This window comes from Pocillopora damicornis, chromosome 9 (assembly GCF_964200805.1).
Source record: "Pocillopora damicornis chromosome 9, jaPocDami1.2, whole genome shotgun sequence".
Lineage (NCBI taxonomy): Eukaryota > Metazoa > Cnidaria > Anthozoa > Scleractinia > Pocilloporidae > Pocillopora > Pocillopora damicornis.
The window spans coordinates 17,198,559-17,213,854 of NC_142678.1; the positions used below are offsets into that span (position 1 = coordinate 17,198,559).

The 15,296-nt window shown below is 36.0% G+C and overlaps 1 protein-coding gene and 1 long non-coding RNA gene across 2 annotated transcripts; both read left to right on the plus strand.

Moving 5' to 3' along the window:
- The first annotated feature begins 285 nt into the window (after positions 1 to 285).
- LOC113686862 (pyruvate dehydrogenase (acetyl-transferring) kinase, mitochondrial) lies at positions 286 to 11,065 on the plus strand. Its single transcript, XM_027204540.2, has 13 exons — positions 286 to 1,825; positions 3,502 to 3,640; positions 4,295 to 4,363; positions 5,049 to 5,112; positions 5,266 to 5,332; positions 5,655 to 5,705; positions 6,497 to 6,586; positions 6,920 to 6,997; positions 7,468 to 7,544; positions 7,887 to 7,985; positions 8,894 to 9,001; positions 9,474 to 9,587; positions 9,967 to 11,065. The coding sequence occupies exons 1-13, from the start codon at positions 1,723 to 1,725 to the stop codon at positions 10,174 to 10,176; spliced, it is 1,269 nt and encodes a 422-aa protein (XP_027060341.2). The 5' UTR covers positions 286 to 1,722; the 3' UTR covers positions 10,177 to 11,065.
- Positions 11,066 to 11,530: 465 nt separating this feature from the next.
- On the plus strand, positions 11,531 to 13,399 carry LOC149040426 (uncharacterized). The gene is made up of 2 exons (XR_016179501.1): positions 11,531 to 11,968; positions 12,993 to 13,399. It is a non-coding gene; the product is annotated as an uncharacterized LOC149040426 (long non-coding RNA).
- Positions 13,400 to 15,296: the final 1,897 nt, after the last annotated feature.

Here is a 15,296-nt window from a genome sequence, read left to right on the forward strand (position 1 = left end):
GATCACAGTGTAAGGACAGGCTAAAGTCTCGCCTCCCACGGGAGAGGCCCCTGGCAACTAACTGCTAAATCAGAAACCAAAGAGGAGAGCTCTTGAAGTGAACTAAATTTTTAAAGATGAGTCACAGCCACATTAAAACTTTCTTTCAACATGAGTCGATTGGCTTAGAAGGATCGCCAGCTTAATGAAACATTGACGGCAGCAGGGGAAATACAAAGTGTTGCCGACAAAAATTATATATTGACGTCATTCATTATAAATTCGTCGTTTTTCTTTCCGTCGCACGTTTATCAAGATTTTTTCATTTTCACGTGCATTTTTTTTTAATGCATAAATTCCGTTTGTTTGTAACATTCGTATAAGTTCATTACCGTAAATCTTATTCATTCGGATTTATCGTTGAACTGTGATGGATCATTTTTCTCAGTCGCTTTAATTCGCTCTATATCGTCCTTAACCAGTAACTCAGCGAGTCGTCCCCGAATCTCGTACAACGTTTGTAGGTGTCTTTATTATCTTTTATTTTGTTTTTACGTTTTTCAATTTCTTTGCGTATAATTGCAGTAACTTATAATTTGTAACTTTATTTTAGCAACTGCTTCAATTTTTCCCTTCACTTCGATTCCTTAGTTCGTTTCGTTTTGTTTAGAAGTTTACATATTGAAGAGCGTGTTTTTTTTGAACACGTAGGAGTATTTTCGGCCATTGTACACAGTCTGCTCGTTTTATTTTGATCTGTAGTAAAAGCCATAAACTTTAAAATGATATCATTTTCACTTTTATAAGTGAGCAGGCTAATAAGATTATAGACATTTGTTTTTAACTAACTTTCTCTAAATACATAGAAGAAAATAAATCGCAAAAGGACTGGGGCCAAAACAGTTTATGTCACACCGGCGAAAGGTTTGTCGTCACCTTTGAAGGATGATGCAAGACTTGCTTCACCCACACCAAGAGCAGAAATTGCAAACGTTATCACAAAAAAATACTCGATTTTGAGAAAGTCAGGTTACTAGGGCACCCACTGATATCACCAATATTGCTGACGGGTTCACCTTGACTAAAGATGTAATCATTATTATATTATTATTATTAAGGTGTGGATGCGATAACTGAGAAAGGGATATAGCCTGTGGCAAACTCTCAAATAGAGAGAGCCGTTGGCGTTATTCGAGTGAAATTCCAGCAAAACGTGATATACCAGACCGGTGTCTTAATCGATCGTGACAGTCTCCTGACTGGGTGGTAGTCGGTCGTTAGAGTCGTATACTTCTCTGTACGTTTTTGCTCGTCGGTTTCTTGCAAATTGTAAGGCAGAATTTTATCTGTGAAGATTTCAATATATTCGAGAAAGAAATTATATCTTTCTGTAATGTGCTATATAGAGTATTTCATTGTGTCAAGTATGTAGAACAACAAAAATATACCCAGCACCCTTACCCTGTTCAAAAACTGGCGAGCGTGCATGACGCTTGTCATGGACAATATCTACACTCTGATTGGTTTAAGAAGCTCATGTGACACATTCACGCCAACACATCTACACAGTCATATACTTACTTGTAGCCCGCGAGTTGAAGTTTGGTGAGAGCAAAGTCCGATATGGCGAAATTGTTTTGAGAATCACTTGTATTCCTATTGAGGTGCCGTGGGAGGAAGTATGAGCATCGAAAAGGAGAGGGAAAATAGTTTATCTACCAGAGGATAATAGGCCATTTCATCATGCGGATCACGAGAGTTTTATACGAAGATGTCGCTAAGCTCATTCAGCGCTTCAGTCGTTACCAACAATCTTCTTTGTCGATTGAGCAATTCACGACTTTCGGTGAGTACAGTAGATTTTCCATCCTTTATTACGGAGTAAAGGTTGTCTTTTCATAGCAATTAACGGTATTAAGTGAATGGATCAGTTTGGAGATGAAAACGCATTTTCAATACTACGATCTCTTCCACACCGTTTCACAGATAGACAATCAGTCAGAAAAACTACGTCAATTACGTTACTTTGTATGGGTCATTTTTCTCCATTTGTTTGGTTCGCTCTAGCAGCGCAATTGCTTTTAATTCTGCTCTACGATAACCTCTGCCGGCATGCAACTTCGGCCAGATTTTTCACAAACACGTTTTCTTTAGATTAACCCTTCCCCACCTTTGTTGATGGATATTTTCGCGCGCTTATTCGTGTGTAAAAAAACAATCCTTTATCATGTTTTCTTGATTAAAGAGATAAAAATTAAACATTCTCTGCTTTGAAAGCTTCAGGTTTTTTTCGGTGAATTGATCATCAAATCAAATTACGGGGGGGGGGGGTCTGTTTATCTGAAATCGTGTTTCACTTTGAAGGTCATTTACTTTCCTGACGTAGCGGACGCACCCCCCAAAATGCCCCTTTTTTCCGTGTTTATGTTTGAAACGCATCCGATTTTCGATTACTTTTGCGTCATATGATGGTCCGAAGGTTGAATATCATGATTCATCATCTGTTTTTATGTGAAATTCAGTCAACAATATAACTCCTGTCGTTAAAGGTCTCCCATTTTAACCTGGTTTCTGACATGGTTTCAATACCTTGAATGTTTACTCAGTTGCCCTGCCATAATTTTGTGAATTCCCTCAAAATGTTTTATTGTCAGTTCCTTACCATGTTATTGAAAATGTAAGTTTGCTTCACAAATGTTACCCACTGAACAAAAAGTTTTGGCTTTCATACACTGTAAACACTGTAAACATTATTAAAATTTAAGTATAAATTATGTGCTTTATTTATGATGTATTCCTGTAAAACTAGTTCTTGTCAAAAAATTCTCTGATCTACAAGTTACTTGAAGATTTTAATAACCAAGACCCAATTTCCATACTGTGAATAATTTTTTTGTTGTAGTTATATAATTGTTTTGTTGAAACAATTATGAGAAAACTTCAAGATTTTACTCATCCAACAATGCTTATGCTGTTGATGATTATTGATGATTAGTGGAGCTCCTCTGTGCATCAGTGCAATGTTTTTCCCATTTTATGTTTTAAACCCTTATTATTTAGCACACAAACTCACAGAGATAAATGGCATGTTAATTTATCTGAAACTAAGGTGTAAATAATAGAACAATATCAAATTGCACATGTTAAATTTTGCAATGTCATGATTATTCTATGAGTGAGAAACCTTTTTGAAAAAGGTGCTAACAAAAAGGCCCTTTATGCAAAAGAAATAGCTTAAGAATATTTTTAAACTGCAAGTCAGTTATGATTAACTGTAGTTAGGATACATTATTTTTTTTATAGTTACCAATAAAACTGTGTAGTCTTGCACATTTAACTGTCTTCAAAAAAAGTGGGATTTAATGCTTTGTCATCCTGGGGGTCATGTACTATGCTTTAATCACCATCATGGGTGCTTTTGATTTTAAGCAATCTGAAAAGTTTCCCTCTCTTGGTTGTTGAAAATAAAAATTAAAAATTTTGTCAACTGAAATAAATTTTTGGTTTTATTCCCCACTACAGGCAAAACCGCAAAATCCATAGAATCTTTCCAGTTTGGTCGACATGAATTACCTGTGCGACTTGCACACATTATTCGTGAGATTGATCTTCTTCCTAAGAATTTGCTTAAGATGCCTTCAGTTGAGCTAGTTAGAAGCTGGTAAGTACTAAACCTTTACTCCTAAACACCAGTATCCATATTTTCTATAAGTGGTGCTGACATGGTGAATTTGCTTAACAGTCTAAAGCTTCTTTAATTCGTGATCATCTCTCGGTTCTTGTGACCCTATTGTGTGATTTAGGGGTGATATTGTAAGCAGACATTAAATGCTAGTGACTCGAAAGGGTGAAAAGGTTAATCTGTGTTATTTTGATGTAGTACTTCAAATTGATGTTGTGCATATCAACTGCCCTATATCAATCTACTCTGGGGCAAGTTCTCAATAGCTCTGAAAGGTAGAGCCTCCCTTGTGAGACAAAGTTATTGTTGTTATTGTTTCTCTCTCTAGATAAAGCAACTGATCATAAACTCAAAAGAGTTGATCCAAAATTGTAAAGGAGAACTTGTATTTTTATCCCTTTTTATGCCCAAGAGGAACATTTAAAGAAGATATTTAAAGGAGATGTCTTCATTTGTGGAAAAGCTATCTGGCAACATTGTCATGTAAATGCAAGCTAATGAAAGGCATTACTTTGTCCAAGTTTCCAAATCTCTATAGCTTCATTACATCAGGACCTTAATTGTGAATAAATTTTTTAGTATTCATTTATGTATTATTGAATTGATTTATGGTTTGTTTTCTTCCTGTTTAAGGTATGTTCAAAGCTTTAGTGAGTTAATTGAGTTCCAAGATGAACAAGAAACAGATGAAGTTTCGAATAGGTAATGTTGTGTCAGTAATATACATACATACATACATACATCCATCCTTTATTTGGTAAAGCAGGTTGAATAAATGGCAGCTGTTGCTGATGTGGACCTGCAATCTATTTTACACTATACTTTACATGCCAGACCACATCACAGTAATCTCATGAGTGGGTTCTTTAATGTCCCCTGCCTAACCAAATTATCAATAGATGCAGGAGATGGAACCTATGGTTTATTCGTCTTTATCAAGAAGACTAGAATGTCTATCCATTTCCTGATATTATAGAAAGGTAGCACATTCTCCTCAGTTATTTTAAGACCTCGAGTGTTGGTCCAGCCAGGGCTCAAACCCTTGACCTGCCGCACAACAGTCCAGTGCTCTAACCAATTGGGCTAACTGGGAGGCAGTCATAAGCAGTGTTCTCTCGTATTTTAAGCATGACAGGTTAAAGAAAATTTTAAACCAGTAGAGCAATCCTTATACCTGTAGAAATTTTATAAATTCCAAGCAATTTTAATCAGTAATAATTGCACAGCAGTTATTGAATTTTACCAGTTAATGCCTGAAAAGGAGAGCACTGTATTAGTAGAGGAGTGTGGTAATAACGAAGTATTTGACAAGCAGCTGAAGAACTCTTTTCTGACAAGGTCTGGAACATGGAAAATAAACAATGGCCTTCTAACATGTTTGTTTCAGATATACCCAAAGTCTGAAGCACATTAAACAGAGGCATGATAATGTTGTTGAGACAATGGCTCAGGTATTTGTTTATGTTGGTGCAACTCATTAGAACTTTCATTTGTATTATATTTTATTTTCATTTCCCAAACAATTGAATAAGCCACCTACATATCTAACCTTTACATCTTCAAAGTTGTGCTCAAATCACATTTTAATTCTTTTTGTAATTTAGGGAATTATGGAATTAAGAGAGAGGGACGGAGATGGTGCATTTCATCCATCCATAGAATACTTTTTAGGTAAACATACATTTTATTGTTGTGTTTGAAAGAAAGCTATTTTTGTTCTTTTTTCAGACTGATATTGTAAATAATATTTTTCCTTAAGCACTAAAAAATTAGCTATCATTCAGGTACTGCACAAAGCAGAAAGGTAATTCATGCCATGAAACAGAATCTATCTTTATCTTGATCTCCTTGACAAAATGAATTTCCTTTTGTCAGTAAAAATATTTTTCCCAAATATTGCTTCAATTGCAAGCGTAGTGGTCGAATTCTGCATGGTAGCAGATAGTTTTTCAATTCCCATTGATTAAAGATCACCCTGTTTTTTTATTGACAGATCGTTTTTACATGAATCGGATTAGTATACGAATGCTTATCACTCAGCATTGTAAGTACACTTTTATTTATTGCTTTTACCTCATTCCAATACCTCTAAACCAATATAGGGTAGTTTTGTTAGCAACAAGACTTCTCTTTTTTAGTGGTATTTTGTTCAATCAGTTTTAAACTCCCTCCAATTTTTAAACCTTCTGCATTGATGTATTCCCCATGTGAGGATGTTAATAAGCTTGGTACTGGTTGAATTTATATGAATCTAAGTGAGCCGTTGTTTGGAAGTTTTCAATTGGGAGGCAAGAGCTTTATGCAACCTACTTGCAACTTGGGGGTTGCAGTGTTATGAAAACCTAGGATTTGATCGACTTTGCAAAAGCAGAATAAAAAAATTTTAATTATTTTCTACTAGATCCAAGGAGCCTCTGATTGATCTTAATTGCATCAATATCTTTACTAGTATTGTGAATAGATTACACAACAGACCGGCTATTGGCACTCTTAAATCAAGACCTTGGTTAAATTAAGTGTTTTGGGTTGGATTTAAATAATAAAATTACTAGAATTTGTAATGAAAAATTGAAAACCCCCTTTAACATAGACATTTCAATGCCAATACCTTCTCAACCAGTTTCATGATGGGAAGAAAGAAAAAAAACAACATCAACAAGGAGATATTAGTTGATCTAACACCAAATTCTTTGAGCTTGATAATGAGAAATATTGGTATGTGGAAGAGCCTACAGGGAAATGATGTTTAGATCTTGGAAGTGAAGGGGATAATTGTTTGTGGAATAAAACTGAGGGTAACCTTAGCATTCTCTTTCTTGTATTTTCATTTACTAGTGGTGCTGTTTGGTCAAGATGCAAGAAGCTCCAAGAGCAATTTTATTGGTTGTTTTGACCCAAACTGTCATGTTGCTTCAGTGGTAGAAGGTATTTGATACACTTGATGTTGTTGCATTGCGTTTTAAAGCATCTTTGTCCATCACAGAGTAGGTGAACACAGATAGTGGGGTGTGTAGAGCACTTGCCATCTATTGGTGTAGTGTAGGTTCAATTTTCACCCCTGACATTACATGTGAGTGGAACGTTCTGCTGATTCTTGTCCTTACCCTTGAGATTTGTTTACTTTCTCAGAAACCAAGGCTCCAAACTCCTGTTTGGATCAACAGTCATAGGAATGTAGTCAGTAGAATATTCTGCACACAGTTATGGGTCTAAAGTCATACCATGCTTAATATCAAATACCTCCCCTTATTTTCTCAGATGCTGTAAATAATGCTGCCTACCTCTGTGAACATTATTATTGTGCTGCTCCTGAGGTGGAAATTTCTGAGTTTAATGGTAAGCTTTCCTCTCTCAAACTATCTTTTAGCATAAATGCATGCAATCATTTATACAAAAATAGATCTATACCATAAACTGAATCCCACATACATTTTGATTGGTTCCCACTTATGCACCACTGGAGGGCAGATGTTTAGGTAACATCACAGTTAACAACATTTTGCTTTTTTATCAAACAAAACAGTTAGATTCCATGCATGTTGCTGTGGGTTTGTTCAATAACAGATCTCAGAAGAGGTCAGAATATAGTAGGAACATCAGTGACACACTTGGCTGCATCAACCCCATCTGTGATTTATTACTTTTTTAACTTCATAAAGTTTGTGACTCCCCATGAACACTTTGTTGTCTCTAAAAAATGTACATTTTTTCAGAATAGCAGAATTCCTTGTTGTAACAATTACTTTTGTTCTTGTAATGACTTTCAAGTTGAAGAAGTAAATCAGTGTTGTATTTTTTCCATTTAGGTGTTGATCTTAAGAAACCCATCCAAATGGCCTATGTTCCTGGACACTTGTATCACATGCTCTTTGAATTATTGAAGGTATGTTCTTGGCACACTGTTTAAAATGTGACAAAGTTTCACTGGGTTGAATAATCCACCACCATTTCAAAAATAGGTCTCACTCTTTTTGCAAGGAATACTTGTTTTAACTGTCAGCCCTTACCAGGTTATATCCCAGTAGGGCTGCATTAAAGGAGCTGGATCATTAGGGAAAGTGGCATTAAATGGTTTTGAAATATGCTTTTAATTTTTCAGTGTGTGAACTTAGCTAATCAAGTTTGCAATACAACTTTGTGCTTTAACAAGTGGGCTGCTTATGGCAATTAAAATGAGAAATCATTGCTTAAAAAACTGATATTCATTCCTGCTCTGTATTTAAAGAATGCCATGCGTGCAGTTGTGGAACAACATGGAAGTAGTACTGATGTTCCTCCGATAAAGATCATGATAACCAAAGGAAGACATGACATGACAATCAAGGTAGCATCAATTTAACTCTATTTCAGCAGCCTATTTTGCCAGCCTTCAGCACTACATGTAGTTTCCTAGACTCACTTACAATTCCCAAACTTTGGATTTGTTTGATTTATTCCTAGTGAAAGATAAGGATGTTTACACACAAAGTTGAAGCACTTCCTTATTCTGTGTGCCATTAATTAGACGTTGCCTAGCTTCATTAAACATGCTTGTCATGTAATAAACTCTTCAGAAAAGAGAACTCTTCAAAGGCTCCTACATTGACAGTCAAACTTTTTGTTCTCTTTTTTCGGTTTTATCAACTGAATTGATAATTTAAATTTAGGCTGTGAGGGGTTTCTTTACCCTCTAACCCCTAAGAGTGACCAGCATCCAATTTCTCTTTACAATATCACCACTGAATCACACATTAATGTCATGAGAATAAAGGAAATGATCACCAGCTAAAGAAACTCTTGATTGTTAAACAAGTTCTCCTTGTCAGCACCTTAGTAAATGTACAGAGAACAGTATGGAGAATATGATTACTGATGTTAGGGGGTAAAGGGCTAAGTTGACCTTTTGAGAGTTGGCCCTTTGTCTGAGCTGACTGAGAGTGCTAATTCTCAAAACATCAGCTTTAGAAAATCTTTATGGTAGCCAATTTATTTTATCAACACAGTTCTCACTGGGTACAATTATTTCATGAATATACATGTGCATGATTTGAAAGTAACCTTTGATGAAGACTAATTCTACACATTACTTGCAATAGGATTGTTCAACTATTTTTTTTTTCATGAAAGCTGTATTATGATTTAATCATTACTTTCTGAGCTTTGACTCTTTTTTTAATACTTGAGTTCAATTATGTAGAATGCCCCAATGTTGTTGTCATTAAGTTTAGAGTTCTTTTCCCTTTGCCTGTTTAGATTTCTGATCAAGGAGGTGGAATCCCAAAGAGTACAATTGATCAAGTGTTTGAGTATCATTATACATCGGCACCAGAGCCACTGAAAGCTGGTTCTGCTGCACCTATGGTAAGAAAACACACAATTTCCAACAATGTGAAATTTCAATTACAACCATGTACGCTTCAAGATGTGAAGTTATCGAAAAACCGCATTTCTTCAAATAAGCGCCTTTTTGAGGTACCAGTAGATTACGGAATAACAAGTAAATGGAACTTCGAAATCTTGGGCACTGTTTTTGGAATGAAAGATTACTTTCAAAGTGTGTTTATCAATGATAAACAACCGTCGTAAACAGCCGAAACGTAAGTTTCATTTAAAATGTCGGCTAAGAGGAAAAAACTTTAAAAACCATATTTTAATCACCAGGGGGTTATGGGGTGAAGTATGTTTACTCTTGGAAATGATCGGCAGTTGAATCCTCGTAACAATTTTGGAACGGCATCAAATTGATGGCTAATGAGATTATAGAAAATTAACAATGAGGGTCTTGATAAGCCAGCTCAGATCCGTTGTTGATATGTTTTTTATATCGTTCCAGGCCGGCTATGGATACGGGCTGCCATTATCAAGACTCTATGCCAGATATTTTGATGGAGATATGCAGCTTTATTCCATGGAAGGTTTTGGTACAGATGCTGTGATCTGGTTAAAGGTAAGACTTTGGTCGTCTTTGTTTTGTAGCAACAACTCACATCGTGAAATTTTGCCCGAAAAACAGGAATTTTTTTGAACTCTATTTAAGTAACAGTCTACAATACAGAGTGATTGTCCTAGCCTGTGAGCAAGCCCTCTCAATTAGCGCTGAAGGGCGCGCGATTCTTCGCCTGCGGGAAGATTTGAGACGAGTCGGGGAGAGGTTTGTTGGGGGTCTGGTCTCAATATCAGTGCCAGACCCCTCGCTGGCTCGCGTTTCTCATGCTTCATACGCATTCATGACTATTGGCTCAGACTGAACGCGAACTTTCCAAGTATTTGTGTCTCAGCTGCATCAAAATGTTTGGGTTAACGGTGTGTTACTTTTTGTTTTACAGGCGCTATCAGCTGAAGCTAGTGAAATTCTACCTCAATACACAAGACGGACACCAAAGAATTATGAAGAAGTTAGACTGTCAGCTCAACACTGTCGAGACTGGAGCTCTTCCAAATTCTACGGATATGGAAATAAATTCATGTCGACATATCAAGGAATGATGAGAGCAAGGAGGTTGCATAACAGTCGGAGAACTGCGAATTCGTCGTGAATAGGCTCTCCATTAGGGTCCAATGTGCAGACAGCCGTATTATTTTAGATAGACCTGTCTTTGATATTATTTTACAAGAAGAATGCGTGAGGTCGTCGAGTCCAACTTCACTTTACTCTAGACAGAGGAGATAAATTAAATAAACTCATTTCATCTAAGCCATATTTATATTTAGTACGGGCAGATTTGTCGTGGACAGACCCATTTGTGGGTCTGGACAATTCAATGGAGCCTGCTTGATTCTTATTATTATCGAAACCGCCATGGACAAACAAGGCCAACTCTAACAATTCTTGACAATCCTAGTCAAGTTGTCTTATTTGGCCAATTTTTAATTGGGAAACCTTTTCACCTATCCTCTTTAAAACTATATTTTAATATATATTTGTAAAGATAAACTGGTGCAATAATTTAAATGCAAAGCAACAAATGTTTTTAGGTATTTACACGTTATATCCTTAGATGCACCATTCTGGGAACCGTCATTTTGATCCACACTCACGATTTTTCTCAAATTATCAATGTATTTATATAGATTTATTTTCAAAAGGGTCATCACATTGAGGGTTTTTCTAATAGGAATTTGGTCTCTTGAATTATTGTTTCATGATTGAGTCTTGAATCACTGGCTCCGTATTTTAAATCGTTCGTGGTCAGAAGGTGCTAAAAAAAAATCTTCCTATTAAAGGTAATTACGAGATTACATTCTTTTGAGGTAATACACAACACTTGCTAGAAGTCACAATTGGTCGGGGGAGTTTCACTTTGTGTTCCCGCTTTGAACTGGATATCTTTCCTGAGACAGATGTTCAGAAAGCGAAAGTTCTAATTGATTAGCTATGAAACGTGAACCTTATTAAAAAAAATTGCAATAAAGATGACTTTTGGGCTTGTGCGTCTGTCTTGGATGAAGGCAATGCAAGTGACCTGAAACTGAGTGAAACGGTCCTAAGGAAACTCGCATGATGCAAAGGAACAACCACCAAAGAGAGGTAAGTTTGTTTTGTTCAATAATAGTTCTGATTTTATTTTCATACAAATTATGATATTGAATATTTGTGGAAGCTCGTTTTTCAAAAGTTTTCTCACAGAATTTCCTTCGTAAATTAGATGATCAAAACCCTCTTGCAATTTGAAAAAAAGAGAAAAATGATATCCAGGCAAAGAAGGAAAATAGTTATTTTTAACGTCAAAGAACTGAAAGTGGTAAATCCTTGTGGAATTTCATTTAGAGGATAGGTTTGCACATTATCCATGATGTTGAAATCTTTACTGCGCTCGTTTTCCTACGAACACTTTCAAACCATAAACTTTGGGAATGCGCATGCCCTTACAGCCTTCGTTGAAGTGCACCACGTGAAGGGTTCGAGTATGTGCAAAGTTCGCGCTAGCGAAGGCTCGACCAACCCCAACGATGTCTATCCCTCCCTCCGTAAGCCGTGCTCCAGAAAAAGCAAATCTTGCTTCGAGAACCGTTTTATCCTGCCTTACAGAAGGTTAGTTTGTAGCCACGCTGTGATTAGTCTACGAGTTAGGGCCGCGTGAGCAAAGCCGATCAAGAACGTGACCCACGAGGTGAACTTGCGAAATGGTTTTAGTCTCGTACGTGACACTCTCAGCGGACTTTTAGCTTACTTCATGAGCGGTTTTAATGAAAATTTTGTTTGATCGAAAAAAAATGGGTTATCAAGACTATGGAAAAAGAATCGTAGCCATCTATAGGACAACAGCGCTCCATATGCACTTCTCGGAAATGGAGCCGCCGACACGATCACGAGAGGAAATGTACCAGGTAAGGAATGTTACTTGAACTTTAGAAACAGGCGAGAATTATAACGTCAAAAAGTTCCTTTCGTTAAACATAATATCTTCATCTTCAAGAAATACAGGCGTATATGTAATCGGCCAATTTGAGCCAAATCCTTAGAGCTTGGAGCACGTTAGGTCGTTCCACAATTCTTGGACGACAGCAACGTAAACATAACGATCTAGAAACACTTAGGTAACTACAAATTTTAGCGTTCATTGCTTTCGATGCCTTTTTAATACTCGAATGTGCCGGATAAGACCTCGATTTCTTGAGGGCGAAGGCGATTCGCCCTGAGTACATGAACGTGACGCGTTTTGGAGCGGTGTTGTGTTACGGAGACTCCGTTCAACCCCATCCTTACCACGCCTAGTAGCCGCTATCAAAGCCTACCAACTATGTTGGATTATTGCTAAGGTTTCCATAAACTTAAAACGCAACATCTCCAGTTGGAAACTTATTGTCAAAGCCTCCTGCAACCATTAAGAAGTATCTGCAGCAGCGGTTGTTCCTTTAGGGTGGCCAAAGAAGGTTTCTCTTGACACCACCTTATAAATAATAACAAAGTAACGATACTCATATTAACTTATGCCCAAACCAGTAAATTCAAGCCAACTTCTCATGATCACTTGTGCAAAGGTCATGTGGAAATTAACTTGAATCAACATTTAACAGGCACCACCTGAATTATCTTTAAACATTCTTTGATATTGTTTAGTAAAATTCATTTGAATTCTTTCTGTTCTTTGTCTGATGAATTAATGTTATGGTATTCTGGTGCCTGGCCATTGTTTGATAGCAGCAGCACTGTTTGCTTTTCTCAAAAAGATTAGAAATGTATTTGAAAATTTTTTTCAAATTTCAATCCAATTTTTCCATGTAGAGGAATCATTTTGTAACAGAATGTTGGGCTGGAATTGTCCCATGGAGAGATCATGATAAATATAATTGTACTATGTATTTACAAGAAGACCAGCTGTACTTTTTAAAAGATTGCTTTGTTTTGTAGGTTCTTCTTTGTTTATCATCTGAGCTTTCTTGGGCTTTTTCCATTTCACTGAAGTAGTTACAAAGTTGGCCTAGCTATTTGCAATAATGAATCAACAAGGGAGGCCAGTTTCAGTTGCTCTGCAACTGTTAATAGTCTACATGCTTTAAATTAATGTATTGTTCCTCTCCTGATCAATACTTTATATATTTATGCACCAACCTCTATCTGGATTAGTGACTGTAAGCATTACACGCAATTATATAAATTTGTCACTTAGAAAAGACTGAGTTTCAAATGACTCCATTTACTTATTCCAGTCTTCAATGTGTATCCAAAGGAAGTGACAACAAGTACTGTCAGTTAACATGGAAATGATAGAAAACAATTTAGAATAAAAACTTTAATAAAGAAAGTAAGTTCTTGCAGTTAGCTAGCTGCAGTGGCTTCCCCTTTGTGGTTTCCCTATTAAGGGCGACTTTATGTTTTCTTGTACTCTCAAATAAGAAACAACAGAAATGATCAATTACTGATATATCAACCACCATTAGATAATTTACCCATTAAAAAAGACTTAATATTTAATTTACTTGTGATTTAGGATTCATAGACGCAAAACAATGTAATTCACTAAATTGAACGGGTTTCAATTACTTTTCTATACTGCTTCAATAAAACTTATGGCTTAAATTCATATTTCTAAGGTGAGAATTAGTCAAGTTGATATAGTTATATTATGTGGCTTATAAAGCCAGCCACTTACAAACACTACACCTTTATCTTCTTAAGTAGAGATCCTTTCTCATCTGAAGAGTGTCTGCTTACAGGAAGTTCTATCATACAAAATTGTGCTATCTTGTTTGTTAAGGGAGTGGATGTTATGCTCTGTGCTATAGTTATTCCCTCTCTCTCTCTCTCTTTTTGGTTGGTGGATGTCATACTGGTGAGGTTATGGCTTTCATTATTTTGATCACACGCGAACCTTCTTCTATGGTCAATGGTACAGTACCATGAGACTTAGTAACCAAGTTTGACTAATTTGTTTGTGTCAGAAAAAAAGGGACTTTGCATGACTGTATTAATATAGAGTTTTGAAAGCATTAGTTGAGCTTACACTAACCCTTTAAAGGACATTTTTGTGTGTAATGGCTTTCCCCAGACCAAACCTGCGCTAGGGTTAATTCCATGGATATATCAAAAAGAACAAAAGAACTTCCCATGACAGTTCCTGAACTGAAAAGTATGGTTTATCTGCTCAGCCAATCATAGAGCAGTATAGCTAATTCAGGAAATCGCCTGCAGTGTTTTAAGATGACCTCCAATGCACTTGGCTAATTTCACGCCTTCATCAGTGTCTTCTCGCAAAAAACTGCTGAATTGTTATATTTATGGTGGACTGTCGTATAATAAGCAGGAGAATCACTGAAACTAAGCTTAATAGATCTTGATTCGTAACATCCATGTTGCTCTGTACTTTTCCTGCCAATTTGTCAGGTCAGTGACACAGGGAAAAAATTAAAAATAATTCTTGTTTTTTTTAATGGAAAATGATAGAATAACATGTTGAAATACATTAATGGAAAGCAGAACTGAAACCATTAATGTTTTTTAGACAGAAAAAATTCATGGTGATAAATTTTCCTTTATTGTGATTTTGAGTTATACCATTAGTGGTAAAAAAGCAAATCCCATCATGGGTTTTTTCCTTTTAACATTTGTTTCTATTATTACCATTACAGGATTTTCCTCCATTTCCATGAATGTTAATCCTGAAAACATTTTTGAGTTTTAAGTTATTCCCATTTTGGTTTGTAACCAAACACAATGGTGTTTTTTCTTAAGAGAACATGGAAGGTTCTTCTAATCTTTTATGTTTTTTGTATATTTTCATGAATGGTTTTCTCTGAACATTTCTGGGATATGATTTTGATATGTAACCATTGTTGGTTTTTAAGCAGTACCACTTAATGATATTTATGATAACGTTCATGGTTTGACTGTTAACATTGATGGAATTGTTTCCATTTCCATAAGTGGTTTTCCTAGTAGAGCCATATCTGGGTTTGGATTTCTTTCTATTGTGGTTGTCATGGGTGTCACATCAGTTGTTTTTCTTCTTGGCATATATCTTCAATATTACTAAATTAGCTCATTGGTTGCATTATAGTTATGTGTGCCATTCTATTAAACTGAGAAATAATGATGTTCAGAAATTAAATCACTTCAATAATGAATGTTTTAATGTCTTCCTTCAGAAATGACAATAATTTACAGAACAAGATTTGACTACCTAACACCTGGCAATGAAATAGGCTGACATCTTTA

Coding starts and splice junctions, on each gene's coding strand:
- LOC113686862 (XM_027204540.2), top strand. CDS start 1,723: ATGCGGATCACGAGAGTTTTATACGAAGATGTCGCTAAGCTCATTCAG. Junction 3,641..4,294: donor GTTGAGCTAGTTAGAAGCTG/GTAAGTACTAAA, acceptor TTCCTGTTTAAG/GTATGTTCAAAGCTTTAGTG. Junction 7,986..8,893: donor GACATGACATGACAATCAAG/GTAGCATCAATT, acceptor TTGCCTGTTTAG/ATTTCTGATCAAGGAGGTGG.